At 43.8% G+C, this 17,933-nt stretch overlaps 1 protein-coding gene across 1 annotated transcript; it reads left to right on the top strand.

Moving 5' to 3' along the window:
• The first annotated feature begins 5,745 nt into the window (after positions 1 to 5,745).
• On the top strand, positions 5,746 to 17,413 carry LOC118771702 (sodium- and chloride-dependent betaine transporter-like). The gene is made up of 14 exons (XM_036519710.1): positions 5,746 to 5,863; positions 6,948 to 7,082; positions 7,297 to 7,437; positions 8,226 to 8,316; positions 9,493 to 9,628; positions 10,667 to 10,801; positions 12,847 to 12,950; positions 13,367 to 13,491; positions 14,191 to 14,303; positions 14,551 to 14,688; positions 15,263 to 15,365; positions 15,638 to 15,738; positions 16,287 to 16,437; positions 17,271 to 17,413. The coding sequence occupies exons 1-14, from the start codon at positions 5,746 to 5,748 to the stop codon at positions 17,411 to 17,413; spliced, it is 1,734 nt and encodes a 577-aa protein (XP_036375603.1).
• The last annotated feature ends 520 nt before the right edge of the window (positions 17,414 to 17,933 follow it).

Below are 17,933 nucleotides of genomic sequence, written 5' to 3'. Positions count from 1 at the left end.
TGCTGTGGCTAACATTTTGGCACCCCCATGTTCAGTCTAATGGGCATTTCATTGCAGTTTCTTCAGAATTGTAAATCTTAATTCAAAAATGTACATTACATGAAAACGAGTTAAAAAAGGCATGAGCCACCCTAAATACATTGTGAGTGAGAAAGGAGTAGCTTAACAATTTAATGTATAACATGCGTAGTGTAAAACTGTTGAAGTAATCGCAGTTTTGAACATGTGAAATTTCACTTGTTTTGTCACTGTATCTACTCAATAGCTAGTTAGCTTTAATACTAATCCTACTAGCCTACTAGCAGTATTGGGAAGGTTACTTTTGAAATGTAATAAGTTACAGATTACTGGTTACCCTGTTAAAATGTATTACGTAATGTAATTATTTTAATTACTTCCTCAAAGTAATGTAACTTATTACATTTGATTACTTTTTGATCACTTTTCTAACAAATGTTTTAAACTGGGCAATAAAGTGGAAAAGTCCTAAAAACATAAATTTAAACCAGGCAGTAAACCTGACAACAGTACTCAACACTGATTACTGTCAAACTTTTATTAAAGGTTTTTCAGTATAACTTGAATTCAGATTCGAATGTTTTGATTTTAAATCACAACCACAAAAACAAATCACATGTATGTAGATCAAAACAGAGTAAAGGAAAAAGGAGGACTAACGTTAGCTAAGATTTTCTATCAAAGGGTTCATAAATGGAGGTGCGGCTGTGCAAAAGGCATCTGTTCGCTACTTAGCAATTAATTTGTCATGAATGGAGATTAAACATAAATATGTAGCCTACTGGACGGGGACCGAGCAAAATATAGAGCTAAATTACATCTTGAACACAAATAACATGGTGAGGTGGGAGGTACTTTATTTTATGTGACTGATTGCGGTTACATTAATACCTGTAGATGTTTCCTCAGGTTTGACATCGAGCATTTCGATGTTGACAGCATTTTCACCACTGGTAAACAAGCTTCACACTGTAATGTTAGAGCCCTTTTCTGATTTCAGAAGGAAAATATTGCTGAATTTCCAGCAATGAAAGGCGTTCTTGTCCGAAGACATGGCCACCCGCCTTGGCGTGGTCGGCTGGTCACAGGCATGGCAGACTCAGGTTGCTCAGAGCGATGCGCAATGATTTGATTGGCAGACAAGAGGCAGTGCAAATTCAAACAAGAGAACCAATCAAAAAAAAACACTCAAAGTTTAAGTGCATACTACCAAATGAATGGAGTCTGTCTAAGACGTAGAGACAGCTCCTTGTAAACCATCCTACCCTTGATGGTGTTGCACTCAAATTTGTCCCAACGGCTTTGCTGACCCGCGTTGTCCGGAAACAGGGTGCGAAAAAACAGGGGGTCTCGGGGGGGCCGAGACCCCTTAATCAGTGGCAGCTGGTGAGCTGGAAACAGGGGAAGCCAAAACACTACCTTTAAATCTATTAGGCTATTACTTTCAACCTGTTCCCCTATATCCTCCTTGATTTAACAATGAAACAAATAATTCACAGAATATTTAAATATTATTACATCGACACCAATCACGTAATTAGAATAAAAGATTATGCTCGCGAAACACCGCAGATTGTCTGAAATCTGTGTGCTATTGCGAAAGCTACAGCATGAGATTGTTTAATTAACAAGGATGGCAATTTGAATAATTAAGTGGCAAGTAATCCCAAAGCTCTCTCTTATAGCTTTCTTGTGTTACAAAATTCAAATTACAAAACAGAGCTAAATTTAGGTAAATCGATTTAAATTACTCAGAATAAACTTTTTTGTTTTATTGTTAACCAAGGAGGATAAAGGGGAACAGGTTGAAAGTAATGACAGATTTAAAGATAGTGTTTCCCCCTCCCCTGTTTCCAGCTCCCCAGCCGCCACTGGATGCAAGTGATATTTTTCAGCCCTGGAAGCATTTCACTGAACTTTGGAGGTGTGCTCCCACATCAGGTATGACTAAAGGAGAAAAAAAAAAACACGGGAAGAAACCTAACGCCACATAGCGGGGGATCACTGTTATTGCGCTAAAAATAGCTATTCGATATATCGCGTCGGCTATATCGCCCAGCCCTAGTTAAGAGGGGCGCATTCAAAGAACCAGAAATATTGAACAGAATGTGGGCTAACACTGCGGAATTATTTCCTCCAGCACTATACAGGAAAAAAGACATCTCAGAGCATCACTGGACTTCAGCAGAAGAACACAAATAAAGCTACACTTCTGCTCACCTGCCCACCTTGCTCTCAGTGTGCCGTTACCCAACATAACGGTCTGCATTTCAACTGCTCGAGTCTCATCTACCACTCAAGCACTGCAGACCCCTGCTCATCTCTTCATACTGCCTGCCTACACTCTCACCTCATGTTTGGCCACAAATACATGCCCAAGTATCGCTTCCCAAATGTGTGCAGCAGATCACTGGCTTGGAGGGAAGGAAGACGTCCTAAAGCTCCAGCTTTTGTTATTTTTGTTTTGGAGAGGCCACAGTATGAAGATGGGGATCATACAGGGAATGGCACAGATTACGTTCTGAACATTGTGTGGGAGGTGAATGCTTATTTTGTGGTGAGCTGTTGTGGAGATGTGAGCAATACTTTACTACCAAGAGCAAATATTGTTAAAGACAATTCTGGCTATTGCATTATACATCTACTTGCACTTATTCAATTGGGTCCAAATAGAATGTACCTTCACACAGCACCTTGTAACATGTCTTTGGTGTGGAACAGTGTACCTAGACACACCTCTTGCTGGCCACAGGTTCAGTACAGCTGGTCTACAGCAAGCAGTCAGTTGAAATACATGTTAATGCCATTTGTCAGTGTAGCACCCCCTTGCTGTACTGGCATTAAAATGAGGGAGCTACCCTGAGTTCCTTTATCAGACAATATATTATCGTCTCCTTTTAACATGCTGAATTCCCCAGCATATGTATGTGACTCACCATATAATGAACTGAACTCTTACCCTCCTGGTGAAGAGCTAGGTTAATACTGTAAAGCTTAGCTGTGAATAAACATTCAAATGCAATAAAGTTATTTTTACCACTTTGAATCACAAAAGGCTTACATCAAAACGGAATACACTTCAAGTTCAATACGCTTTCAAATAGGCTACCCATAAATTCAATAATGGGTCCTTAAGACCTCTATAAAAGAAAAAGCCGGCAAACATAAAATACCCCATTCAGGTGTGTTGCACGCCTGCTGCGCAGCTCGCGTTCGTTGTAGCCGAAACCTGTGACGGCTCCTTCGCTCTACCGGGCAGAAAGAGAAACTCCCTCACAGGTTTGACGGTGTGACGGTGTGACCGCGGCCGCGACTCCTCTCTCCTGAACCCCGTGTCGAAGCGCAGGGAAGCCTCTCTCATCACCGCCTCCTCCGCGTTACTCGCACAACTTCGAGTTCATCGTGCCGGCGAACCAGCGAAGTCCCCGAACAGTTCAGAAGAGCTAGCCATCTCACTTACGTTCGCCAAACTGAGCTAAACCAGCTGGCGGGCTAGCAAAACGTTGACTCCTCGCCGAAGAAATTGTTCCAAACCAGTCCGACCGTCAGATATAATAACTCATAAAGTTCGTTGGTTGTGCGCTTACGTTATTACATCACTCAAAACACAATAAAAATACGTGGGTAACATATTTACTCTTTTTAACTCATGGCTTTTACAGAGTAACTACTCCCCTGCATTCTGTTCACTCTCCGCCACCCTTCCCTCTCGTATTTACTTCTCGCTAACCGCCTAACTTCCAACTCACTTCTGATTGGTCCATTAAATACAAATGACTTAACTTACAAATTTAACCCCGTTTTCTTCGTGTACAAATCAAAGTATTATTACAGCAATATCATCACTATGAATTTAGTCTTTGACAACCAAAATATATCTCACCCTATGTAAATATTACAGCCCATGAACTTAACCAGGATATTACACCCACTCTGCAACTTACTCTATTTATGAGTGCATCAACTTAAATTATGACCTTATTTCCCATAGCGCTACATCAGTACTGTTGCAAGTATGAACAACCACATCAACATAAATGAGAATTTTGATCGTCAAAACACGATTAAACTAAAAACTTTTCATATAGCGCGCGGGAAATCATTTCCATTGACGGTGAATGGCCATGAATGGATTGAAAACGTCAGAGAGCACAATCATGTCTTGATTGCTTTCAGACCGGCGATGAAAATCACGTGTCGGCCAGCGCTAGAGAGGGGGAGAGGGGCGCAGCTGGTCGTATGCTCTACATGGGTGTCAGAGGAAGTCGGCGGATATAGAAACCATCTGGAGCAGCAGCAGTTTATCGATCGTGTCCTTCTGTTGATCAAGTCGCCTCATATTTACGTACTAATGAATACTTTCCTTACAAGCACGAGGTAGTCTATTCTTTTTGTGGCGTTAAGACACAGAAATTCGCCAATGCTGTTCGCTGAATATTGTCTGCTTTCCTTAAGATACCGTGACAAGGCGGATTGCGACACAGGCTACTGTCCCCTGATGTGAACAAAAACGAAATCCCATTCGCACAAACAGACACACTGGCCGATTTATTCTGAAATAAATAAGCCGTTTATTTATATAGCTATTTTCTGTTATTTTTTTCTGGATTTTAGTACACGTGCTGGTTCATTTAGTTCTTGTCAAACAAGCTTAATTCACTTAAAACACGTCTTCCTCACCGAGTACGTTTAATAATAATGATAAATAATTTAGAGGATATTTACAATATTGATAAAATTCAGTGCTTTGCATTCTGTCATTACAATACACAACAATAACTGACTAAGCCCTCCCCCAGCCAAACAATATGCTCACCAGACGGACCGCCCTTTAGTGCAAGCTGGTGACTGCTTTTCTGGTACAAACTGTATAATCCTAAAGTTCGTACAAGGGAGGCTTCTCCGTGAAAGACTTCGTTGAGAAGTGAGTAGTGCACGCCAGCTTGCATTTTCTAGTCTTGTTTTTCCACTTAAAACATGAGATCGAGTTAATTTGATTCAAGGAGAATTGCAGCATTGCCGCACTTACAAAAACTCCATGAATTCTTTCAGTAAAAATCATGTCCTTTTCTACAGAAATGCAGAAATACAATGTTCCTGCTTTGCATAGCTATAGCTTTAAAATGCTTGTATTTGTGTTATGCTAAAGTTGGGCAATGAACTAAAAACGTACAGACACAGATTGTGCAGTACTTTAAATATTGCATACATTTATAAATCTCTGAATGTTGTTTACACACTTTATTCAGTTCTGTTCGATTTACTGGTCGTTTTCCTGAAGCATGGCAACTAACATGGAGATACTATTAAAAGCAATTGATACAATTCTACCACAAATAACCAGGTTACATAATCAACAATGAATGCATGTGAACTAAATCCTATAGCATCCACAAAGTTCAAAATGTATATTTAAAAAAATAACGTAAAGAGTCATCATGGTTTGCTTGAATGCAAACGGCCCTGGGCACATGCTGTATGCTCATTTTAATTGAAGACGATTGCATAATTTCACCCGAAACGTTGACGCACTGATTCACTTCTGAAGTCGGAGCAGGATGTATTAAAACATCGAAAAACGTGATCCCGTTTGATTGGATGAAATGTTGTACTGACGACGTTACCTGCCCTCTCACTTCTCAGAGGCAAATTATGGAGGACACGGTCGGGGAAGCTCCTCCCAGCGGACCCCCAACATCGGGGGCAGGCACCAGGAGCACCGACGGAATGCAGGACAGGGGGAAGTGGGCCAACAAAACCGAGTTTGTGCTGTCCATGGCCGGGGAGATCATCGGCCTGGGCAACGTGTGGCGCTTCCCTTACCTGTGCTTTAAAAACGGAGGAGGTGAGCAGGTGGAGCTCAGCTGAGCTGCTAGGCAGGGGCAGCATCTTCTATCCCAATTCCCTCTTGACGGCGATATTTCAGTATCATTCGGCTTAAGCCTTCCTTTTTTCCTGTTAATGATGTAAGGCTGGGAAGGGAATAATTGAATACTGTTATGATATACTACTATTAACTCCTTTGTGTAGGGGTGGCAGTGTAGCGCAAGGTCAGGGAAGTGGACCTAGGTTCATGCTCATTATTACATTATTGTCATTTAGCAGACAGTCTTATCCAGAGCGACTTACATATGTTACAATTTTTACATGTTATCCATTTATACAGCTGGATATTAACTGCGGCAATTCTAGGTTAAGTGCCTTGCCCAAGGGTACAGCAGCAGTGCGGGGAATCGAGCCATCAACCTTTTGGTTACCAGTTCTGCTCTTTACCACTATGCTACACTGCCACCCCTGTCATAGTTCCTCTGAACAATACCCAAACAGGAGGGATCCAGCTGTGTAAATGCACAGTATGTCAAATTTAATCTGTTTAAACTGTCCAGTATAAGGGCATCCGCTACGCAAATGGGCTCCAATACTGCAATATCTGAATAAAGTCACACATTGCTGAACAGGTCCTGGTGATCTATTGGTTTTCAGGGCAGATGTGCTCTAGGCCAGAATCAAGTTATAATGTGGAGGTGCCCTTGTTAGACATCAGGGTGCAAAATCAAGTCATCCTCACAGACATACAGACACACACACTGCTAGTCTTCCAAATGTCATAGGAGGTTGTCCTGTGTCAGTGTTCAACAGCAATGACATTTATTCCATAAACACGCATGCTACTGCTCTAGAGCTTCAGTGGGGTTTCTTGTTCCTATGGAGATAGCCTGAACAGCCCTGAGGTGGTTCCACAGAAAGCAAACATGTTTGGGCAAAGCAATCCATAAGCTTTATCTGAAAGTTGCTTTGTATCATATCGCATTGTATATTTCCACTGTCTTTTGTCCCTCGGTCTTCCTGCCCTTAATCTTACTTGATCCCGGTTAGTCCAGCTCCAGCAGGTAGGCTCCGAGGGTAACTGTCGCCACTGTGCTCCATAGGTGTGTTCTTCATCCCGTACTTCGTCTTCCTCTTCTTCTGCGGGATCCCCGTGTTTTTCCTGGAGACAGCACTGGGACAGTACACAAGCGAGGGTGGAGTCACCGCCTGGAGGAAGATCTGCCCCATGTTTGAGGGTAAGAGTTTTTCCCCATGATATGGCTGTGCCGAAAACATCCTCACCAAAGGTTTGGACCTCCTCCGTCTCCACGGAAGGGTTAATGGGTCATTCATCTGCATCTGAGTTTGGACAAGTACTGTAGTGCACCATGTTTATAAGAACAGGAAGCTAATCATGTAACTCTTAACAAGAGCCCTGCCTGTTTTTGACTCTTTTTTGTCTCATTGTAGGAATCGGATATGCATCTCAAGTGGTTGTCATGTACCTCAACGTCTACTATATCATAGTACTGGCGTGGGCCATTTTTTACCTGTTCAGTTCATTCAGCAACCCACTTCCCTGGTCAAGCTGCAACAACGTTTGGAACACAGGTATGATCAAGGGCTTATTATCAAGAAGTTACTTCTGATCCAGAGACACAGAAAACCAGCGGGAAGCATTCATTTCACTAGCATCCAGAGAAGACCTTCATAAGTTAGGAGAGATTAATCAGAGTCACTGTGGTGCTGAGTCAATGTCTTAGTCACAGACTCAATTCACTTAACTAAGATACTCAAGTTGGGAAGGTTTGCTTTTACGTTTACATGTAAATTTAAGTAGCACATTTATGCAGGTGTTACACTTGCCTTTTCTCAGATATTTCCCAGCATTTCTGCGCCAACCATGGAGGTTGTGCAAGCACTGGGAATTATCAGCAGCCGTTTGCTCAAAGTTTAGAAAAAAACTCAGCAGACTGGGTTTAGTCCTCAGACTAATAGATCCACCAGGACTTGTCTTTCTTACCATGCAACAATATTAAGCTCAGGAGGAAACACCTACAGGTACTACAGCTAAAACACCTGATGGGAACCGTTGCTTGTTGAACCACCTCTGTGGATGTTTGATTGATGTTTTTCCCACACAATTGACTCTGAACCTCTGTCTCTAATCTCCCTGTAGCTCAGTGTCAGAACAGCACTGGTGTAGACTCACCTTACCTGCACAACAGCACGGATGAGTATTACGACAAGTACGCTTGAGAAACTTCCACACAAGTGATCATAATATGACCCACAGTGACAGCATGTTTGCAACATGGCATGTTGACGCTGTGAATTTTACAGCTGTTTTGGTTTTGCCTGGTATTGGCAGAAACTAAAAATATGCTAAAAATGTGGACATCAATGTTCTGAATTCCCACAATTCTCTTTCCACAGTGATTACTCACCCATGGACTACAGGCATTCCACACCAGAGGAGGAGTTTTGGACGTAAGTTCTTAGCTTCTGCAGGCCCCTATGCAGACCCTTTCTGATTAGGACTGTGTCTCCACACTCAGAGCTGTTTCCAAGGGGAACAGGTTTTCTCGGTATATCTGCACTCTCTGGAGCTGAGGGGATTGCAAGGCAAGAATCATGAGAAATGCTAAGCTCTTGTGGACTGTGTTATTCTATGCTATAGAGCTGTGCCATTCTGTGCTATACTATTTGTTTGCTAGCCAGATAATAAGCCTCAGCTTAGCTGTAATAAAGTTGTAGCAGCTGTGTAGTGGATACTGTGTGCAAAGTAGTTAGTCTGTTTCTATGGCAGCAGTTCGCAAAACTGCAAGTACGATAATGGCTTGTGAGTGGTGAGATGCGTGTGAGAAATAACACAATGAAAACTGTATTATGCTTTATTGGACATGGGCACAGATGCACCGTCCAAAGAACTGAGGGCCTTCACTTACCTTCAGTGTGACAGATGCCTATCCCATGATGCAGTCTGAGCGTAGAGTAAACAATTGTGCTCCCCATGAATCATGGGAGAGCCGAGAGTCAAGCAGCGGGGTTGGTGAGGCGGAATAAGATTTGGGAACAGCCTCAGCTATGTGGACCAACTCCCCAGATGCGGTGTGTGCCGTTTGGTCTCCTCTCCAACTGCACCGGGGGGAACCCAGGGAAGGGAGGCCACCCTGGTTGAGCTGAGGCATGAATTTGGTGAATCAGATGCTTAGGAGCCTGGGTGGATCGTAAGCCTGCAAACACAGCTGACCTCCACAGGGGGGCAGCGTTGAGCGCCCTGTTCTATTCCATAGTTATTCATGACCCGTGAATATAAAGCAATGATAGACTACATCTGCACAGCTTTAAAATGTAAGAGCAGTTGATGCAACTGCTTGTTCGCCATCAAAGAGAGGACTGTGCTCTTCAGATGCCAGTTTGGCTGTGTGTGGGACAGTTACAGCACAATGGTGCCATTTATCAGGAGGTCTGAACCGCATAGCTCAGATGTGAAGTCAGAGGCACCCCAAAAAGGCCTCACACAACTGGGCAAGGAGTAGCAGAAAGAACCAGAGAACGGTGTCTCAGCTGTGGCTGTGTGTGTTTGTATGTATTGTCTATGTGTCTCTGTGCGTGGTTGGTGTGCATATGTGCTTGTGTGTGTGGTTGCGTGTTCTCCCCCAGGAGGAGAGTGTTGGGTCAGACTGAAGACCTGTTTGTGCCCCTGGGCCCAGTGCGCTGGGAGCTGGCCCTCTGCCTGCTGCTGGCCTGGGTGGTCTGCTACTTCTGCATCTGGAAAGGAGTCAAATCTACAGGCAAGGTGAGGGAGGGGGGAACGTGCCTGCCTTTACAGACCAGGGGAGGAGGCATTCACAGACAAGGAGGGGGGGCACTTCTGCATATACAGGCAGGAAAGAGGATTTGGATTTTGCTAAGATATTTTACATTCCAATACATTACATTACTGGCATTTAGCAGATGTTCTTATCCTCAGCGAATTACATAGTTTACAATGTTTACATGTTATCCATTTATACAGCTGGATATTAACTGAGGCAATTCTAGGTTAAGTACCTTGCCCAAGGGTACAACAACAGTGCCCCAGTTGAATCAAACTGGCAACCTTTTGGTTATGAGCCCAGCTCCTTACCACTATGCTACGCTGCTGCCTTGGGTCCTTGCGTCTAGCTCCTTCTACAGAGAATATAAAGATGTTATGCAAGCTTCCTGATGTTAAACATGAATTATCATTTATTTGTTGTCAGAAATCTATTAATGGTCACATTCTGGATAAATGCTGGGTGGAAAATAGAATAACTTTAATGGTGCTGGTCTTTGCAGAATAGGGGTCGCAAGAGCAGTAGATTTGGATAGAATCAAGTAAGATTTTGTTTTCCAACTGAAATATGATCCATGCTGTAAATTCATCATTCCAAAGAAACTGCCACTGCAGAACATTTGCTTGCAATGATATGTTATGACAATGAAGATGCACTGTACCTCTGTCACTGTACTACATTACATTATATTCATTTAGAAGACGCTCTTCTTCAGGGCGTCTTCCAGCACAAAAGGACAGAAGTGTATAAATTGAAGTTGAATGAGGGATAGGGTCAGACCAGGCTACGAACACTCCCAGACCAGTGAGTGTGAGCAGAACACTGTTCAAGTCCAACCACTAGTTAACTACCATACTACCATACATCAGTCTCTAGATCACAGAATACAGAGCACATCACAATATTACACGTCATGACAATAATACAGCGTGAATCGGCTTCAAGGTGGCGCGCCGGGTGTGAGAATGTCTGAATTAAACGCAGTGGCTGGTCTGTTCACTGTGCATCTGCGGTTTCAGGTGGTCTACTTCACGGCGACGTTCCCCTATCTCATGCTTCTCATCCTCTTCATCCGTGGCGTGACCCTGCCGGGGGCCTGGGAGGGGCTGAAGTTCTACCTCTTTCCAGACCTCTCCAAGATCACGGACGCCGATGTAAGCCGGGTCTTACAGGACCGCAGCCCTGGACGGCTCTCATGTCTGTTATAACCTTGACTGTCCAAAGGCCGTACATAATGCACACCCTCGGCTTGGCGCTTTCCAGATGAGGGCCGGGCATAGAAATAGCACGACTAGAATGTTCCGGAAAAGCACAGGGTGTGCATGTGTGAATAGGGTCAGATCTGTGTGTGAGGGATCATTGTGCGTTGTGTGGCAGTTCAGCGGCTCTACCATTGCATTCGCTTAGGGATGTTCTGCTCCTTCTTCTGTGGCTTGTCACGCGTCAAAGCAGGAGTGCTTTGCCGTGGCAGGCTGTGTCCCAGAGAGGAGATATGGTATCTCTGTGTGGCGGGACTGTTTTGGGGTCCTCCCACAGTCTAGTGCGGGGCCGCTGGAGCACCCTAATTCCGTGTGCCACACCAGCTCTCCTCCCGCCATCACACGGGCCGTCCCGCAGGAAGGGGGAAGCGTCCGCCGGCCACAGCGCACACACGGTCGCCTGCGGGAGCCAGCGTCTTCAGAGCCCTCCTGCTGACCCCAGAGCAGTGAGCGCTCTTTGTTGTGCTATCGGCCTGCTCCACGGGAGCAGTTCAGTTCACAGAGTGGTCAAAGCCACCAACAGCATGAATCACACACGGCATTTGAAGTCAGGCTTGCTTTCGTTTTCTTTTTGTCTCACACTTTTGTGGCTGAATTCTGATCTTGGATTTTTTTCCCCCATCAGTTTGCGGGGTCAAAGGGCACATTCCAGGAACAGATCGAGCCCTGTCTTATTGTGAAAGTCTTTTCCAGGCCCAACATCCTGTCTCTGCAGAGATACTTGCAGCAGTGTGGCCCAACAGCTGTAAATAGGCAGAAAGGGAGGCCGGTGACACTGTGTGTTGTGTTTGTAAGGCTTCCTCACACACAGCCTTGAGACTGTTGCTTCTCTGTAATTACAGCCTACGTGTCTACATTAGGATATGAGAAATATCTCCATTTGGTAGAGGAATTACATGCCATCGGATTTTTAGGCAAGTCTTTATCATGACTGAAACACAGATATTTGCTGGATAGTATGTGTGACCAAGGAGCAAGGAGGTCCCCCATCACAAGAATCTCCTCTTGCGTGAACAGGCAGTGGAATTGTCTGTAATTATAGGGCCTATTGCCATTAGGGAATGAATCAGATTCTGAAAGGTTGCACTCTCCTCATTCATAGCATGTAGCTTTAGGTGTGTTCCCTTTTCCCACCAGTTGGAAAGGAGACCAGCAACCCAAGCTAAACCTCCGATTTGGGTCAGGGTGGAAGGGTTGCACAACAGCCGCACAACTTGTGAAAGTTCAAATACGGGAGATAGTAGCACATGGCATTTTTAATGTGAGTTTCTCAATGTCCTGATTATGTTTACACAGAGGAAGGCAATCGCAGAGGGCACCCTGGAGATGGCTGGGGTTGCATCAAGGCCCACCCTGTTATTGTTAACCAGATGCTGACATGCGGTCACCAGATGGTGCCACCGTAGTGCTTTGAACACTTTCCAGTCGTAGATAAATTTTCTTGTCCAACATGCAAAGTGGGTTCCAATCATTATCTTAATATTTATATATTAAGACAATGATTGAATATCAATCATTATCTTAATATAAACATTTTCTGTAAGACACAGAGATTCAGTCTAATGGTTGAATGTTTGTAGAAGGTAGTTTATCAAACAAGAAACTTGCCCAGAAATTCATAAAACTTGGCCTTGATTTGCAGAACTACATTACCACAAACTAACCAGTAGGGGGAGGTAATGTTTATTAAATAGCCAATTGAATCTCCTGGCAGGTATGCTGCTACCTGTTAGATTCTACTCTTAATGTTCATGCATCATTCATATAACTGTGGTTTTTCACTATTGATTATTTTTGATTGGATCCATGTACTAAAATATTAGCAACAGATGATGAATAAGAAGTCCATAGTAAGTCCTCATACCACTGTTTCTGATGAACATTGCTCTGAACATTTTGATTGGTACATGGAGCTCTGACAGGCAGTGTTCTCTCTGTAGGTGTGGCGCGACGCTGGGACCCAGGTCTTTTTCTCCTACGCTGTGTGTCAGGGAGTCCTGACTGCCCTTGGAAGCTACAACAGATACAACAACAACTGCTACAAGTCAGTGACCACTCACTGTCATCCTAAACGTACCATCCCTAGCGATCCTGTCACTGATGGCGATGTGACCCTCTGGACTCATTGCGATAATATGATTGGTGATCACATTAGGGGCCCAGTTTCAATGCGCACAGGTTACGACTGAAGATGTAGTCTGTGGTCCTGAACAGCAATGTTATTTGTTATTTGCATGCAAACTCAGTTCCACAGTCAGACTTGCTTGTTGCTTGTCCATGAGGTCAGATGAACAAATGAGTATTTTGAATATATTGAAATATTAACAGTCTTAAATATTCAAGCCACATAAACATTTGTTTTGGGTTTTTTTTTAAATGTTTTGCTATGGTGTCGTCACACAAGCTGTTTTATGTCCAAGAAAATTAATCTGTAATAATATGCCGTGTTTTGTTTTTCAGGGACTGCGTGGCACTTTGCGTTCTCAATAGCGCCACCAGTATTTTTGCTGGTTTCGCCGTGTTCTCTGTGCTGGGGTTTATGGCTGAGGAGCTTGGCCTGCCCATAGAGGCCGTAGCCGCGTCAGGTGAGTAGAAAAGGTCTTATAGCGTCTGGAGGTTTTCTCTTCCCTCTTCCCCCAACACGCGATCAGTTTTACAAGACTTACAGATGCAGGCATGCTACAGATAGAATACCCAGAATTCATTTGGGGATGTTAGTAATATCTGAACACAGAAAATTAACTTCATTGATCCATGCTCATCATGTTTATGTATTCACACTTCCTCTCACTTGAACACTTTTTGCATTTTTGTAGAAGTTGGTGAAATTAAACACTTGGGATGGATCCCTGTTTTTTTCACCACAGTGTATGGGCAGAATTTTGTTTTATGATTATTTAGCCAGAAACGCATGCAGAAATATCATTCATATTTCTTTTAAGTGTATTTACGAAGCGGCAGCCAAAATTCCGTGCCATTTAGTTAGGAATGTAGCCAGTGACTACCACAAGAGGGCACAGCAACCCAGTTAATGCAGTGTTACAAACAGCTAGTCAGAGAGCTCCCTTTTATGGTGGCATCCTAACAATTTCACACAACACTCTGATTACACAGAAAACATTACGTTCTTGCAGTGTATCTGGAAAAAAATTCTGACTTTTAAGGTATGAATACAGAGCCGTCTTGTTATATTTTTTCTTCTACCTTTTGTATTTTTTGTGGATTTGTTATATGTTATAAGTTATAAGTAAATGCATAGCAGTAATTGGTCCTCCCTCCTGCAGGTTCTGGGCTGGCCTTCATCGCTTACCCAAAAGCGCTGTCACTGTTACCAGGAGCTCAGTTCTGGTCTGTGCTCTTCTTCCTCATGGTCATCTTCCTGGGCCTTGACAGCCAGGTACAGTTAATATGCCGAATCCTGCATTAGGATATGAAACAGACACAGGGTAAATGCACAGCCCTATGTGTGTGTCTCATGTGCTGTCTTTCATATTTGAAGTGCACACCCATATGTACTATAAGCATATGATGTGAGTCAGCGTGATCCCACTCTTGTCCATTTCACTGAGTCACTGGTGCATGCTGGGATACGGCGTGTGAGGAGCAGTGTAATGAAGTCTGTGCGTTTGTGTGCGTGTTCTCAGTTTGTGTGTGTAGAGAGCCTGGCCACTGCCATCACAGACATGTTCCCCCGTGCACTGCGGAGGCCCGGCAGGCGTGAGATCCTCGTCCTCCTCATCGCCGTCTTTTGCTTCCTGCTGGGGCTGCCCCTGGTCACCAATGTACGTTCTGGGGTCGAGGTGGAGCTGGGGCTCTTTATACTAACAGAGAGGAGAAGGGGCCAAGCTGCAGCCAGTGATGATCAGAGCACTGTCAGCAACAAGGCCGTGAAAGGAGCTTCAGAAAAATGCATGAAATAATAATGGAAAATATCTATACGTAATATGACGAAATATGAATAAAAATGACAAAAACAGCACTTCCAACCAAAGCCTGTCTGAAAGTTTTGATTTGATTAAACACCCGTTGATGTTATTTATTACAAAGGAGCCCGACAGTTGCTTCCCATGAGTATTTTGTTGTATAATTATCAGTTCGTGTGCACAATAATGTATATAAATATACATACATACATACATATATATATATATACACTAAGAAAGCAAGTAATTGTCAGGCTCTTTTGTAATAACTTCGTAGTGTGTACTTTGCTACGGTGAGAAATTTTGAACAACTTTCAGTAAGACGGTTAATGCTTAATGTTTAGTAAGATAAGAAATGTTGAGCTGTGTGACACTGATCGATGAAACGATTGTGGAAATATTTTGTTGTGTGTTTATGCTGTGTGATTACCAGGGAGGAATCCATCTCTTCCAGCTGATTGACACTTATGGTCCAAGTGGAACAACTCTTCTGTTTATCGCCTGTTTTGAGACCGTTGTTATTGGGTGGGTCTACGGTAAGCGATTCTGTGTTGATTGCATACAGTCATGGATGTTTTGTCCTTGCTAGCGACATATTGAAGATGTGACTCGCATCAGGGTTCAGTTGAACAGAAATGTTGTGTATTCTTTGCTTTCCCCTTCCGGTTTCAGCTTGCCAAAACCAAATGGCTTTCAACATGTCTCCTCTTCTTTTATATCTAATTAGCATTACTGAGAGGAGCTTGTGTTACATTGAAAACACAAGCACTGTTGACTGATCAGTTAAGCAAATTGTTTTGGTTTTCAGGTGCAGATCGTTTCTATGACAACATCGAGGACATGATTGGGTACAAGCCCTTCCCCGGGCTAAAGTTCTGCTGGCTTTTTCTGACTCCGGTTATTTGTGCAGTAAGTGTTCACCCCTCTTCTCTCCATTTGTCTCTCTCTCTCTGTCTTCCTCAAGAGGAGTTTTTAAAAGATGCACACCTTGTCTCTGATCTAAAAAATGCATGAAACTAGAGAACTACCATTTCAGTTTTCGATTCTGCCCCGGTCTACCAAGTGTCTGTGACCTGGGGTCAAAACGGAAAAGGATGCAGCAGGGGTCCAATTATGGTGAATTGACAAAATTGATTGCAGAGCTGAAATGTGAGAGACTAGTATTGGAATTGACCAAAAGAATGGATGGGTCTGGAAGTAGACAGTTTGAACTGGAAAGGTTTGACCCTGAACTATAAAAGAGCACCCTGACCTTTGTGCTTGACCTGTGATCTGTTGTGCTCATTGATAATGGCTAACCCAGTACTCACAGCATAGATCCCCAAACCCGGTAGTGCACTCCCTGTTCTTCTCTCCCAATCAAACCTCTTGAACTGTGTTTTGTTGTAGTCTTCTGTTGCTACTCTGCTACAGTGTTGGCTTTGTCCAGGCTGTGCTTTCTCTCCTCTTCCTCACAGGCCACCATGATGTATGACCTGCTGACTGTCCCCGGGCCGTCTGCGACCCGCATCCCCCACTGGGCTATGGGGATCGCTGCCCTGCTGACTCTCACGCCATTGATGTGCATTCCCATCTTCATCTTCAAGTCCCTCTGTCAGGTGGGCCTGTGTGTCAGTGTTCGGAGAGGCTCGGCAGTGCTGTGTCAGATACATACGCTCACTCACACACACACAGACACAGACACAGACACAGACACACACACACACACACACACACACGCACACACACACACATGCACACTCATTCTGTCCACCTGGAGGTACTGAAGAAGCCTCTGAAGGTTCAGTTTTGCTTCAAGACCTGGTGATAATGTGTCCTTTTTCATATTTGACCATTTCATGGGATAATTAGACTGATTCGTCAATGGTGTGAGTAAAATAAGTACTAGAGGACATGCAAAAAACCTCCAAGGACTGGAATAAGATTCCAGACCTGCTAAGTGGTTTAAAGGTGGCAGGCTGTGTTAGCCAAGACGTATATTCTTCAGCATAAAATGGGCTTCTGCTCAGCTTAGCTGCACTGTGCTTAACACATTTGAATGTCACATTTTCCTGTTTTTAAAACAGCTCTCGTTGTGTTAATATGTGTGATTTTTGAACTCGATGTTGCAGAAAAGACAGACAGCTTAAATTATTTACAAGTTATGGTTGGAGCACTTTGCTGTTAGACTGAATAATCAAGTCATCAGACTGCAGCAGACTGTGTACTTCCATCAGTGATAATCACTGTGGGATGACCTGTTGGTGTACTTTTTACAACTATGTTTAATTTGTTTCAGTGTTGATTCGTAATATTTGTGTGCCTGCTTTTTCATGTCTGGGTAAATGGCTAGTTAACTTACACATATGAATTGTTTACGTAATATGGTACCTTTGACAACAGCGTTAAGCCTTTACGTGTCTTGATTGTTAATATCTTTGTGGGTCAGAACGCTGGTGGAGTGACTACGCCCTCTAGTGACCTGCAGCAGACGCGTCCGCACCAGCCGCGACTGATCCTGTGTGGACACATCGTCGTCAAGGGAGAGATGAACTCTCACAGAGAGCGCGAGGAGGAGGAGAAGCTGGTCACCAGCGGCCTCTGAGGGAGCCACCTGATGACATCACGGAACCGTCAGTGGATCAGAGGCGCTCTTTAACTGGTGCTTGTCCACTCCATCAGGGGCCGAAGGCTGGCGGGATCCGGCCCCGGGGTTTATCATACATCTGAAAGCTCTCTGATTGGCTTCCAAAGAACAAAACAAGAGCTTCCAACCTCTGCTCACAGACCTGTCTGTCAGCACTGAATCACATCTGCAGGAGGCCTTCATGACCCACTGTTTTAAAACCAACAAGATATTTGTAGGCTATTGGATTTCAGTTTTTCCCCTCACTGGATTCCTCTGGGTCTGGGAGATGACGGTATCCCCATACACAAAACCATAAGAGACTGAAATAACCCATTTAATCATAATCTTCGGAAATGTAGTACAGAGCACTCCCACATCTACATGACATGTGGTCATTCAGGAGTGGTTTGGACTTAATAGTTAAGCCATTCATAATCAGGGTTGGGAGGGTTACTGTTTTCCACTACAGATTACAGAATGCTTTCCCTAAAATGTA

The sequence above is a fragment of the Megalops cyprinoides genome, chromosome 25, assembly GCF_013368585.1.
Source record: "Megalops cyprinoides isolate fMegCyp1 chromosome 25, fMegCyp1.pri, whole genome shotgun sequence".
NCBI lineage: Eukaryota > Metazoa > Chordata > Actinopteri > Elopiformes > Megalopidae > Megalops > Megalops cyprinoides.
The sequence above is the reverse complement of the archived record's forward strand: the minus strand, read 5'-3'. Positions and strand labels throughout refer to the sequence as shown.